The sequence below is a fragment of the Branchiostoma floridae genome, chromosome 18 (genome assembly GCF_000003815.2).
Source record: "Branchiostoma floridae strain S238N-H82 chromosome 18, Bfl_VNyyK, whole genome shotgun sequence".
Classification (NCBI taxonomy): domain Eukaryota; kingdom Metazoa; phylum Chordata; class Leptocardii; order Amphioxiformes; family Branchiostomatidae; genus Branchiostoma; species Branchiostoma floridae.
In genome coordinates this window covers 10,464,707-10,482,949 of record NC_049996.1, presented here as the reverse complement: position 1 = coordinate 10,482,949, position 18,243 = coordinate 10,464,707, and the positions used below count along the sequence as shown (strand labels likewise).

General features: G+C 45.1%; 2 protein-coding genes across 2 annotated transcripts in view; both read right to left on the bottom strand.

Moving 5' to 3' along the window:
* Positions 1 to 5,228: 5,228 nt before the first annotated feature.
* LOC118406195 (probable G-protein coupled receptor No18) lies at positions 5,229 to 10,183 on the bottom strand. The gene is made up of 3 exons (XM_035806088.1): positions 10,131 to 10,183; positions 9,222 to 9,676; positions 5,229 to 7,868 (listed from the first exon to the last, which is right to left on the bottom strand). The coding sequence occupies exons 2-3, from the start codon at positions 9,638 to 9,640 to the stop codon at positions 6,668 to 6,670; spliced, it is 1,620 nt and encodes a 539-aa protein (XP_035661981.1). The 5' UTR covers positions 9,641 to 9,676; positions 10,131 to 10,183; the 3' UTR covers positions 5,229 to 6,667.
* A 1,585-nt stretch (positions 10,184 to 11,768) lies between these two features.
* Positions 11,769 to 18,243, bottom strand: part of LOC118405396 — a 9,284-nt gene continuing 2,809 nt past the window's right edge. The window contains exons 3-10 of the mRNA XM_035804893.1: positions 16,631 to 18,234; positions 16,008 to 16,201; positions 15,153 to 15,421; positions 14,657 to 14,824; positions 13,948 to 14,164; positions 13,360 to 13,509; positions 12,900 to 13,009; positions 11,769 to 12,729 (exon numbers count right to left, since the gene is read on the bottom strand). Of these exons, the coding sequence (XP_035660786.1) occupies positions 12,616 to 12,729; positions 12,900 to 13,009; positions 13,360 to 13,509; positions 13,948 to 14,164; positions 14,657 to 14,824; positions 15,153 to 15,421; positions 16,008 to 16,201; positions 16,631 to 18,234 (2,826 nt within the window). The 3' untranslated portion in view covers positions 11,769 to 12,615. The remainder of the gene's footprint in view (positions 12,730 to 12,899; positions 13,010 to 13,359; positions 13,510 to 13,947; positions 14,165 to 14,656; positions 14,825 to 15,152; positions 15,422 to 16,007; positions 16,202 to 16,630; positions 18,235 to 18,243) is intronic.

The following is an 18,243-nucleotide window of genomic DNA, read 5'->3' as shown; positions in this document are numbered from 1 at the left end:
TATCTGAAAAACTAATAACAACCTTGTACAAAGAAACGATTTGATTATATTCATAGCGTTCTACTTCACAAAAGCCTGCATTGCAAGCTCCATATGGCAAACGGAAAACAAAAATTACAAGGGGCGCATGGGTCTTAAAATTATATACCACTGATCTTTTTGGAAGTTCAAAAGACATGGCTAAATTATTTGACTCAATGTCCTGAAAGTGAAAAAAAAAATCTTCACTTGAAAAGGTACCTTGGTATTGTCCCTCATCAATGTGATACTGGGTAGTTGTGGCAAATTGCAACTTTTAACGGTTCATTCAAATAGCCCATTTTGGTACCTAGCTTCATACATTCAAAGTGATTTCTAATGTCGAATAAAGGTAATACCCCGGTCACATTCGTCATACGATCATTTTAAAATCGTAAGGAATTCTTGTGATAGTTGTGCACGTGTCGTACAGTCGTCTTGTTACGGAAACGGCTGTCTTAGAACCATGTTGGAGGTTAATTCTATCATAGTCTGTTTCAAAATATTCTTCGACATTAACTCGACCAATGTATCGCGCCATATAGTTCTATTGACCTAGACTTTAGCATTGTATGGAATTTCAGAACCCCAGCTTTGGCGATAGATCGCGTTTTTTACCCCCAAACGACTATCGTAGTTAGTTTCCACAGGAGAAGAGTTACTTTCCTGTAAGTCAGGTTCCTTATTTATATGCAAGGAATGTTAATTCACATGTCAAAAGTCATTTTGAGACATTAAAGACTTTCCGGTGTCGCATTCCTTGAAGGCGGAGCGAACAATGCCACAAACCGCAATCAGGATGTCGAAAAAATAACACACCGTAAGTTTTTCATAGATGACATACTTAGCCCAATAACACAGGTTTCTTTTGTACTAGTATGATTTGTTTTCTACACACACCTAATGTTATCAAACGCACTGCAACAATGGAATCACAAGAGTACTTGAGTATTAATCATAGCCTGTCATGTTTATGGTATGTTTGTTAAGGGGAAGGACTTGAAATATTTTCATGTTTGACTTCGGTCATGCGGAGAACCTTGTTGTTGAAGTCTCCAGCTTGTTCCAGCGATGTCTAAAAACTTTGGCCCTGAACCTGGACCTGAAATTGTTTCTGAAAAGTTGTCAATTGGCGATACCCCAAGCAATGGTCAATTTAGCTACAAAGGAACTATTTGGTGGAGTATCCTATCTTCGTGTAAACAACGCTGTCTCTGTTAACTTTGACCAAGTTTGACCAAGGAGCTTTTATCAGTCAAAAAGCTCCTTGGTTTGACAGTAGAAACTTGGTAAAAATGACTATCAACTCTCCGCTACCTCGCTCTTGGTATTTTCTTGGACCGGTCCAACAAGTAAAACCAGGGAAGTTTCTAAACACTAACGACAACTACCGGTTGCCATAGCTACTCTCCTTGCTGTAAGAGATTCTGCGGATGACAGCTGCCCTGAATGCGGTAGGTATCAGAAAAACAATAAACTTGTAAAACAAAGGAGACTCCCTGAAGTATTGGGGCGGTATGCTGCAGTGCACCCTTGGACGGTCACACACAAACACACAAAATACTCCAATCACAAAGGAGATGGTTGGAACTTTAACCAGTATCCAACTGGGGACATACAGTAAAGAGACAGATGGGAGGCGATTGGTAAAACCGACTCATGGATACTAGAATTCATTCAGTGAGATATTTTCCTCTCTGTTTTAGAAACGCTGCATCCACAGTGTAACTGTGCTGTACCCGTATTCGTACCTACTATACCGGTACTGTACTCGTTTCCGTACCTATACTGTATCTGCACCCCATCCATCCATCAGTCCCGTAGCTCAGGAAGCCGTAGGGCTAGGTACCCGAATCTTAGTGTCTATACTGTATCTATGCCCTACCCGCATTCGCACAAGTATACTATACTGTGCCCTTATCCACACATATACTATAAAGTATCTGTACTATACCTGTATCCTTATCTGTACGTTTATACCTGTGTACCAAACACACTCCTAGGCCGGCTTCACTCCTTTGGCAGCTTTTGATACTATCTTAGGCTACCGTAGGATCTACTTGGAGATTACGTCATCGTACTATACCTATACCCGAACCCGTGCTTGTAGTCTGACTGTGCCCATCACGGATTGATGTCATTGTCAGATCCAGCAGGTGGAACTAAACCCGGCTCAGCACCTGTTTATTTACCCTGTCTCCGAGCCTGTCCCTCCAGGGTGGATAATAATGGATGGACAGATGGACAGCCACTCATGGAGTATGGCAAGTCTACTAGGTAGTAATACACAGGTGCCTGCGTAGCATCCGTACCCGACTCTCCTGGAAGGGTAAATCGTAAAAAGGTACCTCATGATCAGTAGCTTTGGTACCAGGCCTTCAGGCCATCCAAAATGTACAGATGTACTTGGGTAGCGTCGTGTAAACTGTATGTACGCGGGTAGCCTCGGTACCAGGCCCTCCTGGTGATGTAAACTGTACAAATGTACCTGAGCAGCCTCAGTACCAGGCCATTCTGACTGGTGGTGTAAACTGTACAAATGTACCTGTGTAGACTCGGTGCCAGGCTATTCAGGATGTGTAAACAGTACAAATGTACCCGGGTAGTGGGTAGCCTCAGTACCAGGCCATTCTGATTGGTGGTGTAAACTGTACAAATGTACCTGTGTAGATTCGGTACCAGGCTATTCAGGATGTGTAAACAGTACAAATGTACCTGAGTAGTGGGTAGCCTCAGTACCAGGCCATTCTGATTGGTGGTGTAAACTGTACAAATGTACCTGTGTAGATTCGGTACCAGGCTATTCAGGATGTGTAAACAGTACAAATGTACCTGAGTAGTGGGTAGCCTCGGTACCAGGCCTTCCGGGCTAGGCTTAGAACCAAGTTGGGGTGTTTTTGTGCACACTGTTGTGTACTGTGCACTCCAAGTCCTGATAAGGTAGGTAAGGTAGTCTCTACCAGACTGACTACGCTGGCTAATAGGGAAAATAACTAGCCAAAGGAGTTTTCCTACTTTCCTACCAGAGGGTTTGGAATGCAGCGTGGGCTGACTGACTCCCCTGGATAATTCTTTGCCAATTTTTTTTCCGAATCCTACGATCCGTACCCCCGTAGGGTAAAGGCCTGGTGTAGGCTAGGTAAGGTGCTGCTGACAGCTTAATTTTACGTCGCCTCATCAGTGTTGTGTCCACATTCCTAATTAATTGGATAATTGCAGTCATTAAAGACCATTAGGAGCGGTCCTCTGGACTGAAACAGTGGCATCATTAGTCGCAAAGTTCCCAGAGAGAAAATGTTAATTGAAATTCCCCAGGGTTATGGAGAGTCAGCGTGTTTGCGTCAGTTCCCCTGTGACTCTGAAAGTTTGGAATTTTTCTGACCCCCTGAAACGTCATTTCCACATTTTGAGTTGCACATTTCAACTGCTCTGAAAACTACCGTGGCCGACAGCAACAATGGACAACACACACATTTTGCCTGTTCAACACAACTATTTTCTGCTCAACACACCTATTTTTCTGCTCACAAAAACTGTTTTGCCAATTGTTGTTGTCGGCCACGGTAGAAAACATTGGAACGTGTCTAAAACATGTCCCTCCTCAATCGTGACCGCACTTTCCTCAGTCCCCTAGGCCTGCTCACAACGGCCGTGTGCCCGCCAAGCTGCTATGATGCCTGCTTATTATGATACAAGTACGGTGACGGTATTTAATGCAACAGTAACGCCGGGAACCATCTGGGTAATGTACAGTCTATAATCAACTAGTCCCCAGTGTGTTCTGGTGCTGGTGTCAACGTGGGAAGAAACGGGAAGAGAAATTCCCTAGCAAACACCTTTATAACATCTTGTGACGTTTTGGGATATCAACCCATAGATATTACTCATGAAGAAAACGGCAACAAAATAGATAGCCCGACAAAAACGCCTAAAACACGTAAAATTAGCCTGAGTAGAACCTTTGCTTGGATGGTACAAAAAAAGTACATCCATACCCGGGTGCCCGTTTTTATACTTACCCTTTTCACGAACAAAAAGGACGGAACAACTTGTAGACTAGTTAAAGAGGAAAGTATATTCAGTTGGGCCTTATTGTTCTTGAATGCACAAAATGTAAACATCCTTGTCCAGTATATCTTTGTGATACTATAAGGCATAAAGTTCATGCATACCCGACTCGGTACCCTAGCCCTTTATCTAAACTCTCTCATCCAAATTCATTGTTTGTTGTGCTTTCTACCTATAGATCCCGCCTACTTCCAATTGGATCCAAAAGCAACAGTTCCAATACAAAACATATTGGATGGGAGGATTACATTTTGAAGAGCATCTTATACGGAGATTTCCTGTGTAAACTTCAGATGACAATGCCAACTACTACCACCCACATTGAAGATACACCTCGCACAACGAATTGTATGAGTTCACAAAGGATGTGTATTTTGATAGAAGAAAGACATAGAAATGTCTCGAACTTGACCTATAAACTTCTGTGATCAAATAAAAGCCATCCGGTACGTTTTCCGTTTAGGATTACTGATAGGATTTTATTATCCAGAGTAAATTGAATTGAATACATGCATGGAACCATAACCTCCTTGATTGAGCTAAGATCTCAGTACCAAGGAACTCCTTGTCAGTACAAAATTAAAACTGAACAACAACGCACCTAGCGGATATTCTAAAACTACAGTACCGTCATTTCGACGGACAGACAATATGTACATAAATATACATACAGTCAAACCTGCCCAAGACGACCACCCGGGGGACCGGAAAAAAACGGTCGATTTGGACAGGTGGTCGCTGAGAAGAGTATCGACTCAAAACATGCCCGATGCAAAGTATAAATGGTTGCCGTTGTGTTTAATGGCAAATAGCAAGCACACTGCACGCACGCAAAGAAGCGAGGTCTTTAATGTCAAATACAACACGCATACTGTAAACTGTAAATTTAACCCCAAAATCCGACGCAAACTGGCCGATTTCGGCACAAAATCGCGCTAATTATCATCAAAAATCGATGAAAACCTCAATCTTGAAAATGATGCGGTCGGTATAGGTCCCAACTTGGGCCGGTCGCGGTCGCGTTGGCCAGGTGGTCGTTGAGAAAAGGTCGCTTAATGCTTACGTCAATGGGAAAATAAATCGGGACCGAGAAAAAGCGGTCGAAATGGCCAGGTGGTCGCTGAGAAGAGGTGGTCGCTCGGGCAGGTTTGACTAGATGCATACATCACGTACTTTCACATTCTTGGGGTGACAAAAACTTGAATAAATCTTCTGTAAAAATCCAGAAAAAGATTACTATAACTCACAGTCACCTCTACTTTATATTACCAAACGTTACACTTATATCCATATACTGGACCACCAAGTTTTTCCTATCTCACAGAGATAGTTGTCTCTTATACTGGTCTATCAAACACTTAGTACTTTGAGTAAGATTGTCTCCAAGTGGATAGCATACATTACTAACACATGGTGTTTAGTTATCAAATATAATAACCTGTCTCAAGAATGTAGACATGACGTCACAGGGGTTATTCTAGGTTAACAGTTGGCCATTCAAGAATTCTGCGAATTTTTGGACTACATAGAATAACTTGGTTTCTAAGTGCATTGAAGGAAGTTTGCGCATTGTTTACATACTAAAATGATGAAATGCCGAAGTGGCAAAGTCGTTAGCAACAATAGACTGGGGTTATCCTCGGTCACTGAGGGTCAAGTCACGTTTGTCGCACGATGGACACACGTTGAGGTCATTTTGGGGACAGTCGTGGGTTTGTCGTGCATTTTCAGTCGTCCTGTGACAGAAAAGACTTGTAGCTCCTGAACTTGTCGACGGTCAGTTCTGATATAGCCTAGCTGGAAACCGTACTTAGGCTAACGTCACATTTCCAAACCGGTGTCCGACCGGGCTGTTTGTGAAAACGGAAAATAGAAATGTTTATGTAGAACACAAACAAAAAATGCCCACGACGTCTATTTTCTCTTGACGTCTTTTGTAGTTTTTTGTCTTTTATATAATACTTTTCGTTCCCGAAAGCTGCCAGGCCGGGCCCCGGTTTGGAAGTGTGACGTAGGCCTTGATGGATTGTACACGTGACCGAGCACGTGCCTTTTGCCATGGAGTAATTTTTTCAGGAAAAGTTCTCTTCAAACTGCTTATCTCTAAGTGCATCTAGGGGAAGTCTGTGTTTAAAAACACAATGTACCGACTCAGCTGATGTGTACCCTAGCTGGGTTTAGAGGTTATTCTCGGTCAGGCTAGGTTTCATACTTGCCATGCAGATTTCTAAAGGAAATGTTACGAAATTCCGAGAAAAGTGTCATAAAATCATGACAGGAAACGCGAAGTTAGTTGTTAAACACGGTACAGTAATTCAAAGTCAAAGTCACGATAAAAGATCTCGACCGAGGTCACTCCTGGTCATTACATGTCACAGTCCTGTTTTTGGCGACGCCTCAAGAGTGGATGCCATTTTACTTGGTCGTGTCTTGTCGCCGCGATGTAACTCTCAACGCGTCCGTGGGAGACAAGTTGGGCGACCCCGCCGGACTGAATTCGAACTTCTCCCCCGCCTTCCCCATCCCAGCAATCCTCTTAAATGCCTGTCTGAAGTCCTTGTTCACTCCTGGTCATTACGTGTCACTGTCCTGTTTTTGGCGACACGACCGGAGCGGACGCCTTTTTACTTGATATTTTGTAGCCGCGACGTGACTCCGGCGTGCCCGTGGGAGACAGGTTGGGCGACCCAGCCGGACTGAACTTCTCTCCCGCCTTCCCCATCCCTACAATCCTCTTAAATACCTGTCTGAAGTCCTTATTCAGGTAGCCGTACAGGATGGGGTTAACGGCGGAGTTCCCGTACGCCATCCAGGACGCAGTGTCGTACACCACGGGCGGGACGCTGTCGGGGTCGAACGCGAGGAACATGTAGACGACGTACCAGGGCAGCCAGGAGATGAGGCACACCACCGTGATGATGATCACCGTCCGGATCGCCGCCCGCTCCCGCCGGCACATTCCGTCCGCGTGCCGGGTGTGAGTCGAGGCGGCCGCGCTCTTCGTGATAGCCGAGATCAGATCGCTCAAACTGTTCGTTTTGCTCACTCTGTTTTTGAGTTTTTCTTCTCCAAGGCTACGGGCACGAATCCGTACATCATCGTGGTTAATTTTTTCGATGTCGTCCAACGGGAAAGTCATGCCTCGGCTTCGGGGAACGCCGTTCTGCTCCTCGGCGGCCTTCATGACAGCTGCAATGCCAAGTCTTACCGCTAGAGGGGAGCTGCCAGAGCTGGTACCCCTTTGAAAGCGTTCTGAAGTGTTCGATGACTTTGAAACCGGTCTTGAGACTTTAGAAAGATTCCCCGATGAGTATTTAAGTCCAGGAGAACTACGGATTTGAGCGCGCGCGGCACAAGGTCCTTTACGGGGGTTCTTCCTCACTGGCGCAGGGGAGAAGTCGCATCCGGCTGCGCTCTCTACGGAACTCTCTGACTGCGCCCGTTTTCTTTTTCCTGGGAGACTTTTCCCGTTTTGTCTGGAGTTTTCCTTGCTGTGACAATGGTGACTGGCATTCAGGAACGCCTTCTTCTTCACCGTCCCCTTTAACCTGATCAGCATGAGGACCTGGCAGACCACCAGGAAACACGACGGCAGGTAGTAACAGAGGACAGCCGTTATTATGTCGTAGGTGCGGTGGGTGACCATGTCCTGCTCGCAGATGGACGGGTCGTTGATGTAGGTGAGCGGGACACCCGGGACCCAGAACGCCGACACCACCAGCCACACCGCCACGTTAGCGCACACCACGGCTCGACGGCGTTTGGAACGGACCTTCAGGTACCTGTGAAGAGACCACAGATAAGACAAGGTTTATTTGAAACATCTATAAACTACTAGAACCAAACTACGAAATATATACTATTGAATATATACTAGTATATTGGACAACATCTGTTGATGTATTCTCTTACAAAGTCTGAAACTAAACCGACTCCTGTAGTTAAAAAAAAGCCACCAAAGGGGTGAGACCTACACCACTCAAAAATTACGACGTTGCTAGGAGGTCCAAAATCAAATCATTTCAAGATCTACCCACATACATGTACCAAATACCAATATAATCTATCCAGGTATTCATGTGTTTTGTTGCCCATCCACATACACAGATACAGACGCTACCGAAAACAGAACTTCTTTGCGAAAGTGATACGTTTGTCCATTGTCCAAATTACTTTTCAAATCCAAAGGACCACTACACTGCCGAAGGCCACCATAAAATCTGTCACTAAACAAAACAAAACAAAATGTCATGAGGGCTAGAGATAACGAAGGCTGTATGTGTACAGTCTACTGTTAGCTGTTTGTTTTTCACTAATAGCTACACGTACGTCTGTGCGAGAACAACAGATAAGCTAATACAACACCTCAGTATATCAACACAATGGTCCGATGTCGTGCCAAATTTCTGCTCCGCAGGATCTTTGCTCCCCATGCAGTATCGGAACAAATATTTGGCAGGAGGAAATGGCTTGACACCTGTTTGTAAGATCATTTAGCATCTGTCGTGCAATAATTACGTTTCCTAAAGGCTCAGAAGTCACCGGAAAACACTTCAACTTTCCCCAGCACTGTGCCTGATTACGCTAGCTACGCTCAGTAAAAGCTTCGCGTGCAATTAATGTCTTAAGGGCTAAGTACCCTAAACCTGCTATTGTAGCGACTGACCTTTTGCCGAGAGAGAAATGCCAAGAAAACAAAAACAAAACAAGGAACTAATGCCGAGAGATTCCAACACCCGGACGTTCCGCTATTAAAGTACCAGAAAAAGACGATGAACAAGACGCGCTAGCTAGAGGCAAAATGATAACTTTGACGTCTTGTCAACACCTACAAAGTATCATAACAATCTATCAAGACACTCTCGAGTTATCGCACTCACACACACACACACACACACACACACACACACACACACACACACACACACACATACGAGCAGAAAACAGAACCTTCTTGATAAAGGTAATAGAATAACGCACACAACATGGGGTAAATATGTAGTTATGGCCACATTCTTCGTTCGACACTTTTACGACAACAAAAACAGAGTCATAGATCTTACATGTGACCAGGAGGCATTGTTTTCTTTTCTTTTCTTTGGAAATGTCAAAATTATATCAGTAGTCCACCATACCTGAGCGGCGACCGTATCCCCAGACACCTGTCGAATGAGATCATGCAGAGCGTCAGGAGAGACACGTTACACGTGACGTAGTCTATCGCCAGCCAGAAGACGCACGCTATCTTGTCTAGCGGCCAGTAGCCCAGGTACTTATATACGGTGAACAGTGGCACCACCACCGCCCCTACTAGCAGGTCCCCTACGGCAAGATTCACGATGAAGCAGTTGAAGACGGTGCGAAGTCTCCGCTCTACGGCGATAGAGACGAGTACCAGTCCGTTGCTTAAGACGGTGAAGACGCTGAGAAGGCACAGCAGGACGAGCGCTGTGGTGTTCTCGCTTGCGGCTTGCGCGGTGGCGTTACTGACTGTTGTAGAGATGTCAGGTTTGGTGGTGCGCGTGTTGTTGTAGTCGTAGGCGTACGCGTCCATGGTAGTAGCCGTCTGTGTGAGTGGGTGTCTCGGTAGCTGAAAGGCAACTACTAGTACTTCATGAGGTTATAGAAAGCAGGACAGGACTCGAGGTGCACGTGCCGAAAACGCGACCTAAAGTTAAGAGAGCTTCCTCATAATTCGATCCCAGTTCCCTCTTTGCCTTCCCCTCTACTGCCTGAGTGCGGTCGCAAACACCGTACCCTGTGAACAGTGATTCGATTCGCTGATGTGAGTTCTGTACGGAAATCTGGGTCTCCTATTCTGGAGAGCTCAATCATTATGGTTATATAGGGCAATACTTCGGTTGCTAAGCACGGAAGATATGCTCATATCCAGAAAAAATCCAACAAATATAATAGAATTTAACGTACTTAACGTCCTTAAGTTTCTTTAAAAATGTGCACAACAAGTTCATTAAAACAAGACACCGAACCATCGATATAAGATGTAATAGAGGGTGAAGATCGGCCACTTAACGTCCACTTACCTTGTCGTGAGTCGAGATAAAGTAGTAATAAAGTTGTACACACGTGTGTGCCTGTACAATTACATGTTGTGTGTATGTATGGGTCAGGTGACCTGTGTTTGGAGAAGGCGTTATCAAATATTGACCCTGTAAACACCGTGCACAGCGACACAGGAAGCTGGAATATGTCAAAAGTAATGAATGCTCAGCAGGGATTATAAAACGTTTGCTGCGCGCCGTATTAAAAAAAACAACAACATACAACTGGTCGGGGCCTTGTCGTATTCGTCGTACGACAGGTTTACGACAGTCGTGAACGAGTCGTACAAAGTACAGCTGTCTTCTGACGGAAAAGGTAGACTGTCGAAAATCGTACGACCACAAAATGATTACGACGAAAGTGATCGCGCCATAATATTATACTACGCTGACTAGAATTACACACAAACCGAAGAAAAAGTAGTGAAATTAATTCATCATATGATTTTCATTCATACCTTTGATAACACCAGTTAACAAGATGTTTTTGAAGGTAAAACATGCATTCATAAGGATATAAGTAAACATTATGACAAGGTCGTAATTAATTTGTTATGGTTCAGTTGACAGTGCAGGAGTCCATGTTCGTCAACAGTACAAGAAAACACACCAAACCTGTTTCCTGTTGTTCACTTGTCTACCAGCTACTGGTACCTGTAACCGTGCAAGTTGACGTGTTGTAAATATGTTTACATTTTCTCCCATGTTACATCCGACAAGGAGATGCACACAATCTCATTCTGCACACTTTACGTGGAAAGTCAACTTCCGGTGTACTTCCTACTATGGTTTATTACACGACTTAAAATCGCGACTTTGAACTGTTCGTTCCGTTCAATGGTTACCTGCCTAAATATACACATAGACGTATAAAAGTCGTGACCATACGTTTTTCGCCCAGTGGTACCCAGGGGTCCTGGGCTCAAATCCTGTCATGGTACCGATTTTGTGTCCTTGGGAAAGGCACTTAACACGACTCTCATCACTCCACCAAGGTGTAAAAATCGGTACCTGACTTCGGTTAAGGAGGTAAAAGGTGGAAGGAGAGGGTTGGGCTCCACCTTCCAAAACCGTGGCCTAGACTCAGTGGATAACAACCCACTGTCCTTACGGCCTCAAAAAGGCTATGGGACTACCTTTACCTTCTGTCTGCCTATACAGTGCCACATTGTTTTTGTCTACCTATAAGCAAATCGACAATTAAGTATGTGTTAAACAGCGAGAAAACTGTTGCCTTATCAAGCGAACCCATGCGAATGTATTGTGTGTCTAACAAGTAATACACAAATAATGAATGAAAGACCTTTATTGTACATTTATGCTCCAACAAGCTAAGTACAGGTCGTAACGATAAGGCACAGTTTCATCTATAGAGACTACTATGTGCTAGTATGTACAGGTTCAACTTCTTCTCGCTTCTTAAGACATTTGCAAACATATTTTGCAGATGTAATCAATAATACAGGTTTTATAATGACGGAACAAAAAAATACTGTACCGCCCCTTCCATCATTTATTTCGGCAGCCTTTAATTTTGATAAGAAAGAGTTAATCAGTAACGGTACAAATCGCAGTGTCTCATTCGTGTTCAGTAAACAATACCCGTGCGTTCAGCTCTGTTTTATTACGGGATATGGCGTCATTACTCTCCCACGTACAAGGCCATTCACGTTGCAGTTAATGTACACTTAAGGAGTGAATAGCTGTTATAAAAGGGAAAGTACGTCTAACGTTGCATTCCTTGTTGTTAGCGGCAGTTGTTTTCCCACAGTGATAAAGAACACTACGTCATGACCTGAAATAACCCGATTGCAATCTCAGACAACTTCCGTCTGTTTGTTTACCTGTTGTAAACAGGAAATGACGTAAGACCTGTCAACCTGTTAAAGTTGACCTATAACCTTCATATCTTCATATCATGATGTTTGTGATGTATGCAAGCAATGTAATAGTGTATACACAGTGGTCATGTGTTTAGGGTTGTTGACTCTGAACCTGGAGATACTGCCGTGTTGTGCCCTTGGAAAGGCACTTTGCGCCAATTTCTCACTTCACTCAAATGTAAAAATATGTCCCACGGAACGTCCCTCGGATATGACGGTAAATGGAGGTCTGACATGCATGTTTCAGGACCTCCAGCATTTTGTAGAACCCATCACACCACCTTATCGAAACGAGCAGGGGTCTATGCTGGTATGAGTGGATCAAATATACCAGATATGAATCTTGCTCTCTTCAGTACACACCTGGTTTGTTACCCCATAAGGGCGCCTATCTGTTACCGGGTCCCGGGTTCATTTTAAGTCAGACTTTAATTCAACCCGGTACCCGGCCGGGCCCAGAAATACCCCGGGAGCCGCAAGCTGCCCCACGGGGCCACGTTGGTGTCACACCCGAAAATGCCCCCCCAAAACAGCCCGTAAACTGCCCGGCAGAGCTCCTCTCTCCAAGTGGGACTCCTAAGCCTTTAACGGTGCCACCCCGAACAGAAGAAGAGGTCCTTTGTGAGCATGTTGACGGGAGCAGGCATCTGTTTGTCATGTTTGTCCGACTCGAACTTTCGGGATACCTCGTGGTTAACCTAGGAGGGAAACAACATTTAAAAAAAAATGAAAAATAAAATTTTGCTGTATAATTTTGGTTGAATTCCGTCAGTTTGATCTCTACTTAATTTCTCTACTTAATTTCTAATGTCAAGATTATTGAATTCAAACCTACCTTAACTGACTGACTGACGATAGAGTTAGTTACCTTTGTCATGAGCTGGTTGATATCTTTGGTAGCGGCGTACTTCAGGAACACAGACACCAGCACCTGGATAAACCACGACCCGCCCTCACAGTCCCGCCAGGAGACGTGACCTGCAAAAACCGCAGGTAGAAGCAAAATTTCTAGTCGTACTATTCCAAGATTGATCCAACTTCTATTATTCCACTCTTTTCAAATCTCGTGTCAAGAGGAAGTGGTCCTGGAAAGAAAGCCACCAACGAACATAACACACCAGGCCCTAACTTGGAACCCACAGGGCAAACGAAAGAGGGGAAGGCCCAAGAACAGCTGGAGAAGGGACACTGAGGAAGAGATGAGGAGCATCAGTAACAGCTGGAATGACCCGAGAAGGAAGGCCCAGAGACGTGTACAATGGAAGACGATCATTGGTGGCCTATGCCCGACTGGGGCAAAGGGCCTAAGTAAGTAAGTCAATCCTTACCCGGAGTGGTGGAGTAGGCGAGGTAGACGTCGGTAAGGTTCGGCACCCGAGTGGAGAAGGTCCGGTGCGTATCCGGACTGGTCCTGGCGGTCTCGTGCTTCCGGAATGTTTCTCCGGAGTCAGTGGCGGGAGAGCCGCGGTCTTTGTCAGCTTTGACAAAACAAGACTGTTACGTTACAGTTTTACAAATCGTTGATTATCTATCCTCGTTCAAATCATTAATGTATGCCTTTGATATGGTAATACAATTTTAATCATTCCAGCTGTCTGCGTTATTCAGCTTAATATCATTGCTGTAACGCCGTGCATCTTTAAGGTAAACCTTGTGAAGAAAACTCCTCAAGAGACAAAGTATAGTAAAGATTCATTGACGAAATTCTTCTGCTTGTTATGTTATATAAATAATGCTGGGTCTCAACTACAATAATACAAGATCCTACTTCCAATTCTCCTGGTATCCTATTACACCACCTCCGCCTTACATACTGTCACCATGCAATATTCCATGCAATATTCATAACACTGTGGACTGACTAGAATACCTCCTTTTCACGGAGGTAAAAAAGTACCAGATGACATGATACTCACTTCCCCTACAAGCCTGCATGAAGAAGACTTTAGGTTTGGAGCTGAGGTCTGGACAGTTGTTCCCGTCGAACTTGCTGAGGATGTCGGCGTGCGACAGCAGCTGTTCGTCCGTGCTGTACACCCCTTCATCTCCACCGTGACTCAGGATGGCGACCAGACAGCACTGCGACTGCGCGTGGCTTCTCTGGGCAAAGTCTTCCAGAACCAGTTTCATCACCTAAAACGACACAGGTAAGGCCTATGTCATATTTCCAGCTTTTGGGCACGAAAAGTAAAGACCAAACTAATTACACAAGACGAATAAAGAACAAGAGAATAGTCGTGGGCATTATTTGTGTATATTTTTACGTACATATTTTTCGTTTTCGGTTTGGAAATGTGACGTTAACCTTCAAAGGGCGTAACGTTTAAAACCGCCAGAAAAAAACGAAGAGATATTGTTAGGAGTAACTGACTTTCATTAACTGATAGCCATTGACAGTACGCATTGTAGTCATGTTTGGCTCTCATGGTTATAGATGTGTTGCCATAGGAGGTGATGATGTGATGCCAACCATCCCAGCATAATTATACACATTATACATTATACAATAGACATTCTGGATATTCATTCTGGTATTCTAACTTTGAGAAACAAGCATATAGACTTCATGTTGACTGGCACCGGTGCAGTTGTCACCGTAACACAGGTTATCTAACTACTACCCACCGGCGCCCTGAGATTGTTCCATCTCTCCGTGGTGAAGTACAGCGCCTCGAACAGTCGCTCCAGGTTTTCAGCGTCCACATCTGTCCCGTGACGGGTCGCCATGGTAACGAAGTCCCTGTTGTTAATGATGAGAGCGTCTCCTCTGGGCCTCTTCCACATGGGGTAACACTGGGGGATAAGAGATAGTGTTCGTTTCTTAACACGAAAGTTCATCTGTGTTGGTAGAAGTCATTCTGGAAAAGGTTGAACGGTAATTTCCAACACGAAAATTACATTTACCTAAATTTTCGACTAAACAGCTCCAATCTTTGTCAATGAATAAACAACCTTCTGTGACACCAAGTTATGTGGATAGCACAAAGGACTCCGCGAACAGTGGATCATATGTTACAGGCAGTCTATCGCGCCCACCGTCTCTGCTTTACATCCATCTCTTAACAGTCTGCACAATTCTAATTGCATAGTTGACATGTTAATATCTCTACTCAAATTTTACCTCTCCTTTGTCGAATGCAGACTCGGGGTCTTGCGCAACTTGAAGCCAACGTTTGACGTCGTAAAGGCCGTGCTCGTCGGGCTTCGGGAGTAAATCGCTAGGCGGCGCTGTTTCCTGTATGACGATGGTGGACGGTTGTGAATGCCTGCACCTACCGGCGTATGCAGACGCGGTTGGTTGGAAGCTCCTCTCTTGTGTCGGCACTTGGAAGGGATGTGAAGGTTCTTCATGCTCTACTGGCTGATGTAGCGGAAGCCTGGACCTCAGTCCTGTTAAAGAATTGCAATACAAACATTATTGCCATGGCAACGATTGTTTCTTCCTGGAGGTGAACATAAGACACACCAAACCTTGCAGACTGTACAATAAACTGCACACAATACAGGCTCGCCCCTGAGGCGTCGCCAAAAACTACTGAGAAACGCCGTTAACGAACTCCCATGGTACTTTCCCTGTAGAGGTTTGGCTCCGACTTGTTTTGGGCGTCTTTTTGACATTGTTTTGTGGAGCTTGCTTTTTTGTCAGGTTTTCTTTTTGTCTACAGAAAGACAAAAAGAAAAAGAGGCGAAAAAAGAAAGCCAGACAAAACGCATAAAAAGACACCAAACGTAAACTGGATCATAGGATTTGCTTGGACTAGGCTTGGAGACTACACCTAGTTTGTAGAAATGACAACAACAGATGTGAGTACTATACATTGTAAATAGGAAAGAAAGAAACCTACAGCACATGTCGACCACGAAACAGATGTCATGGATGTGACAATTATATGTCAAAGGTGTACAATTATACATTGGAAATACATACATTGATTTAACACTGGAAATACTTCAAATAGGAAAGCACGAAACCCACCGCTCATGTCGACCACGACCTCCCGATCCCGACACAACAGCTTCAGTGGTTGGGTAGAGTCGGGGAACTCTTCTCCTGACTCCACTACCTCCACCACGTGCACGGCGCCCGGCTCGGTACTGTGGTCCAAGTGCGGGGGAGGATGGGGGCACCTCGGGCCCATGGTGTACGTCAGACACGGGAAATCCCTCTGCCTGATCACAATACAGTAAAGGCCGCTTAATTGGCAAGATATTGGACACAGCGTTTCCAAACCTAACAGAGAACCTTACAAAACTACATGACATCAATTTTGATAGCTCACTGTGTTTTCATGATAAACTATCTACAGTTCGCTTGAAATAAAACCTGCACCAGGGGTTCATTTCGTGTCTCCCTTGGGAACTCAGTGTTATGTTATATAGTGCCATGTTATATTTGAAACAACTGAAAACCTAGCACCTAACGGCCATGGTCCACCTGCTAATAGGTCTCAGTCTGGGACGAATGCACAGCTAACATTTTACATCAAACCTAACACCTAACTCCTACCGACCACGGTACATTTATGATCACTTCTTAATGAGACACAAACCACCTGCGAATACAGTTGAGTCTGGGACAAAATGTCTTGCCACACATACCTGATCATCTCCAGCTTCCCGTGCAGTTCTTTAATGAGTTGTCCGTCCGCAGCTGTAGAAGAAGTCTTCTTGACGGTTATCTGGATGAGGTGTTGGTCTGTACTTGCCCGGACCAGCTCCAATGTGAAGTAGAACAGGCGATGGAGTTGAAAACACGCCCTGTCCTTAAAGACGAACGGCGCTCCTCGAGCTCGGATCTTGAAGTCCGTCTCACAAACAAGCTTGGCGACCAACCTGTAGAACACAGGGCTAGGCTCGAACGAATCAAAATCGATGTAGTATTCAACGTTGTCGTCATCGTGGTGTTTTTCGAACAAGCCTCCCGGTTGGTCAGTTTCGTAACGAGGCAACATGGGTGGGACGAGGTATCTCTGTTTCATCAGTGGTGACTTCTTGTCGGCGGGATGTTGGGGTAAGGGGCAGAGAAAGTCGTGCGACACGAGGAGAGTCGTGAGGACGTCGGCGTGATCGGGTTTGACTTCGTTCAGAACCTCCGCGAGAAAGTCTCCATCCAGGATGCCCTGGGCTCGCAACATCGCGTGTCTTTCACGATACGTCGGTAGTTCTGCGGTATGTCTGGGGAGAGTTGTGATGCTTTTCATGGCGTCTACCAATACCTGTGGGTCAACCACCACGTATTGACTCAACACTGCGTCTTTCTCATGATAGATAACTTGTCCGGATCTGTTAAAGAAGGATAACATTCGTCTAAAGTCGTCTTCATCCTCCAGAATGTCTTCCTTACGCACTTTCTCAAACAGGTCATGGTAGGGTACCACATGCGGGTCCCTATTGGTCTGTAGGGTGCCGATGACGTCAGAGAATCGCTGCCATTTGATTGGACATTCCCTCTTCATGTAGGCCACCTGTTGCATTTTCTGCCACATGACTGTCCGTAAGCGCGCGAAGTCCTGGTCCTCTAGCGATGCGGAGTTTTCTACGGGAAAGTACGGTGTTTCTGCGGTGTTGATCACAAGTCGGCCGCTGTACTTGGTACAGGTGTACAGGTGTGTTCTGAGGAAAGAGGCCACTTCTTGTCGCTGGGCAGACGACACGCTGTCCCTGTGGGTCCCCACCACAAAGACGAGAGAGTCCGTGTCGGCGGAATGGGTGTCGATGGAATCTAACCAGAACAGCAGCCTCCTAAACGTGCGGTGGGGCCCCCTAGCGGCTTCCGCTAGACTGAACACCAGCACGTAAACAGCCTCTCGTGCCATGAAGAAATGGTGCATGCTGTAGAAGTCCTCATCTCCCGCAAAATCCATCAGCGTCAGCTTGACTGGTACCTGAGCCGCCAATGTCTCCTCTTCGACAAGCTTGTCATGAACAACGGGATACTCAGAGTTGAAGAAAACGCTCTTCTTATCGTATAAATCTGTGCAGACAAAGAATGCTACCGCCACCATTGCGGAGAGAGGACAATCTTTCAGTGTATAGAAACGCCAGCCAAACAGGTTTGCGATGGTCAATATCGTTGCTATCTGTACAGGGAAGGATACCAGCTGAACAACCCAGAAGTACTGTGCCGTCATTTTTGACGAAAGCCATTTCTGAGCCTTGATTGTGCACGAAATACCGATGCCAAGATGAAGACCCACGGGGCATCATCCTTA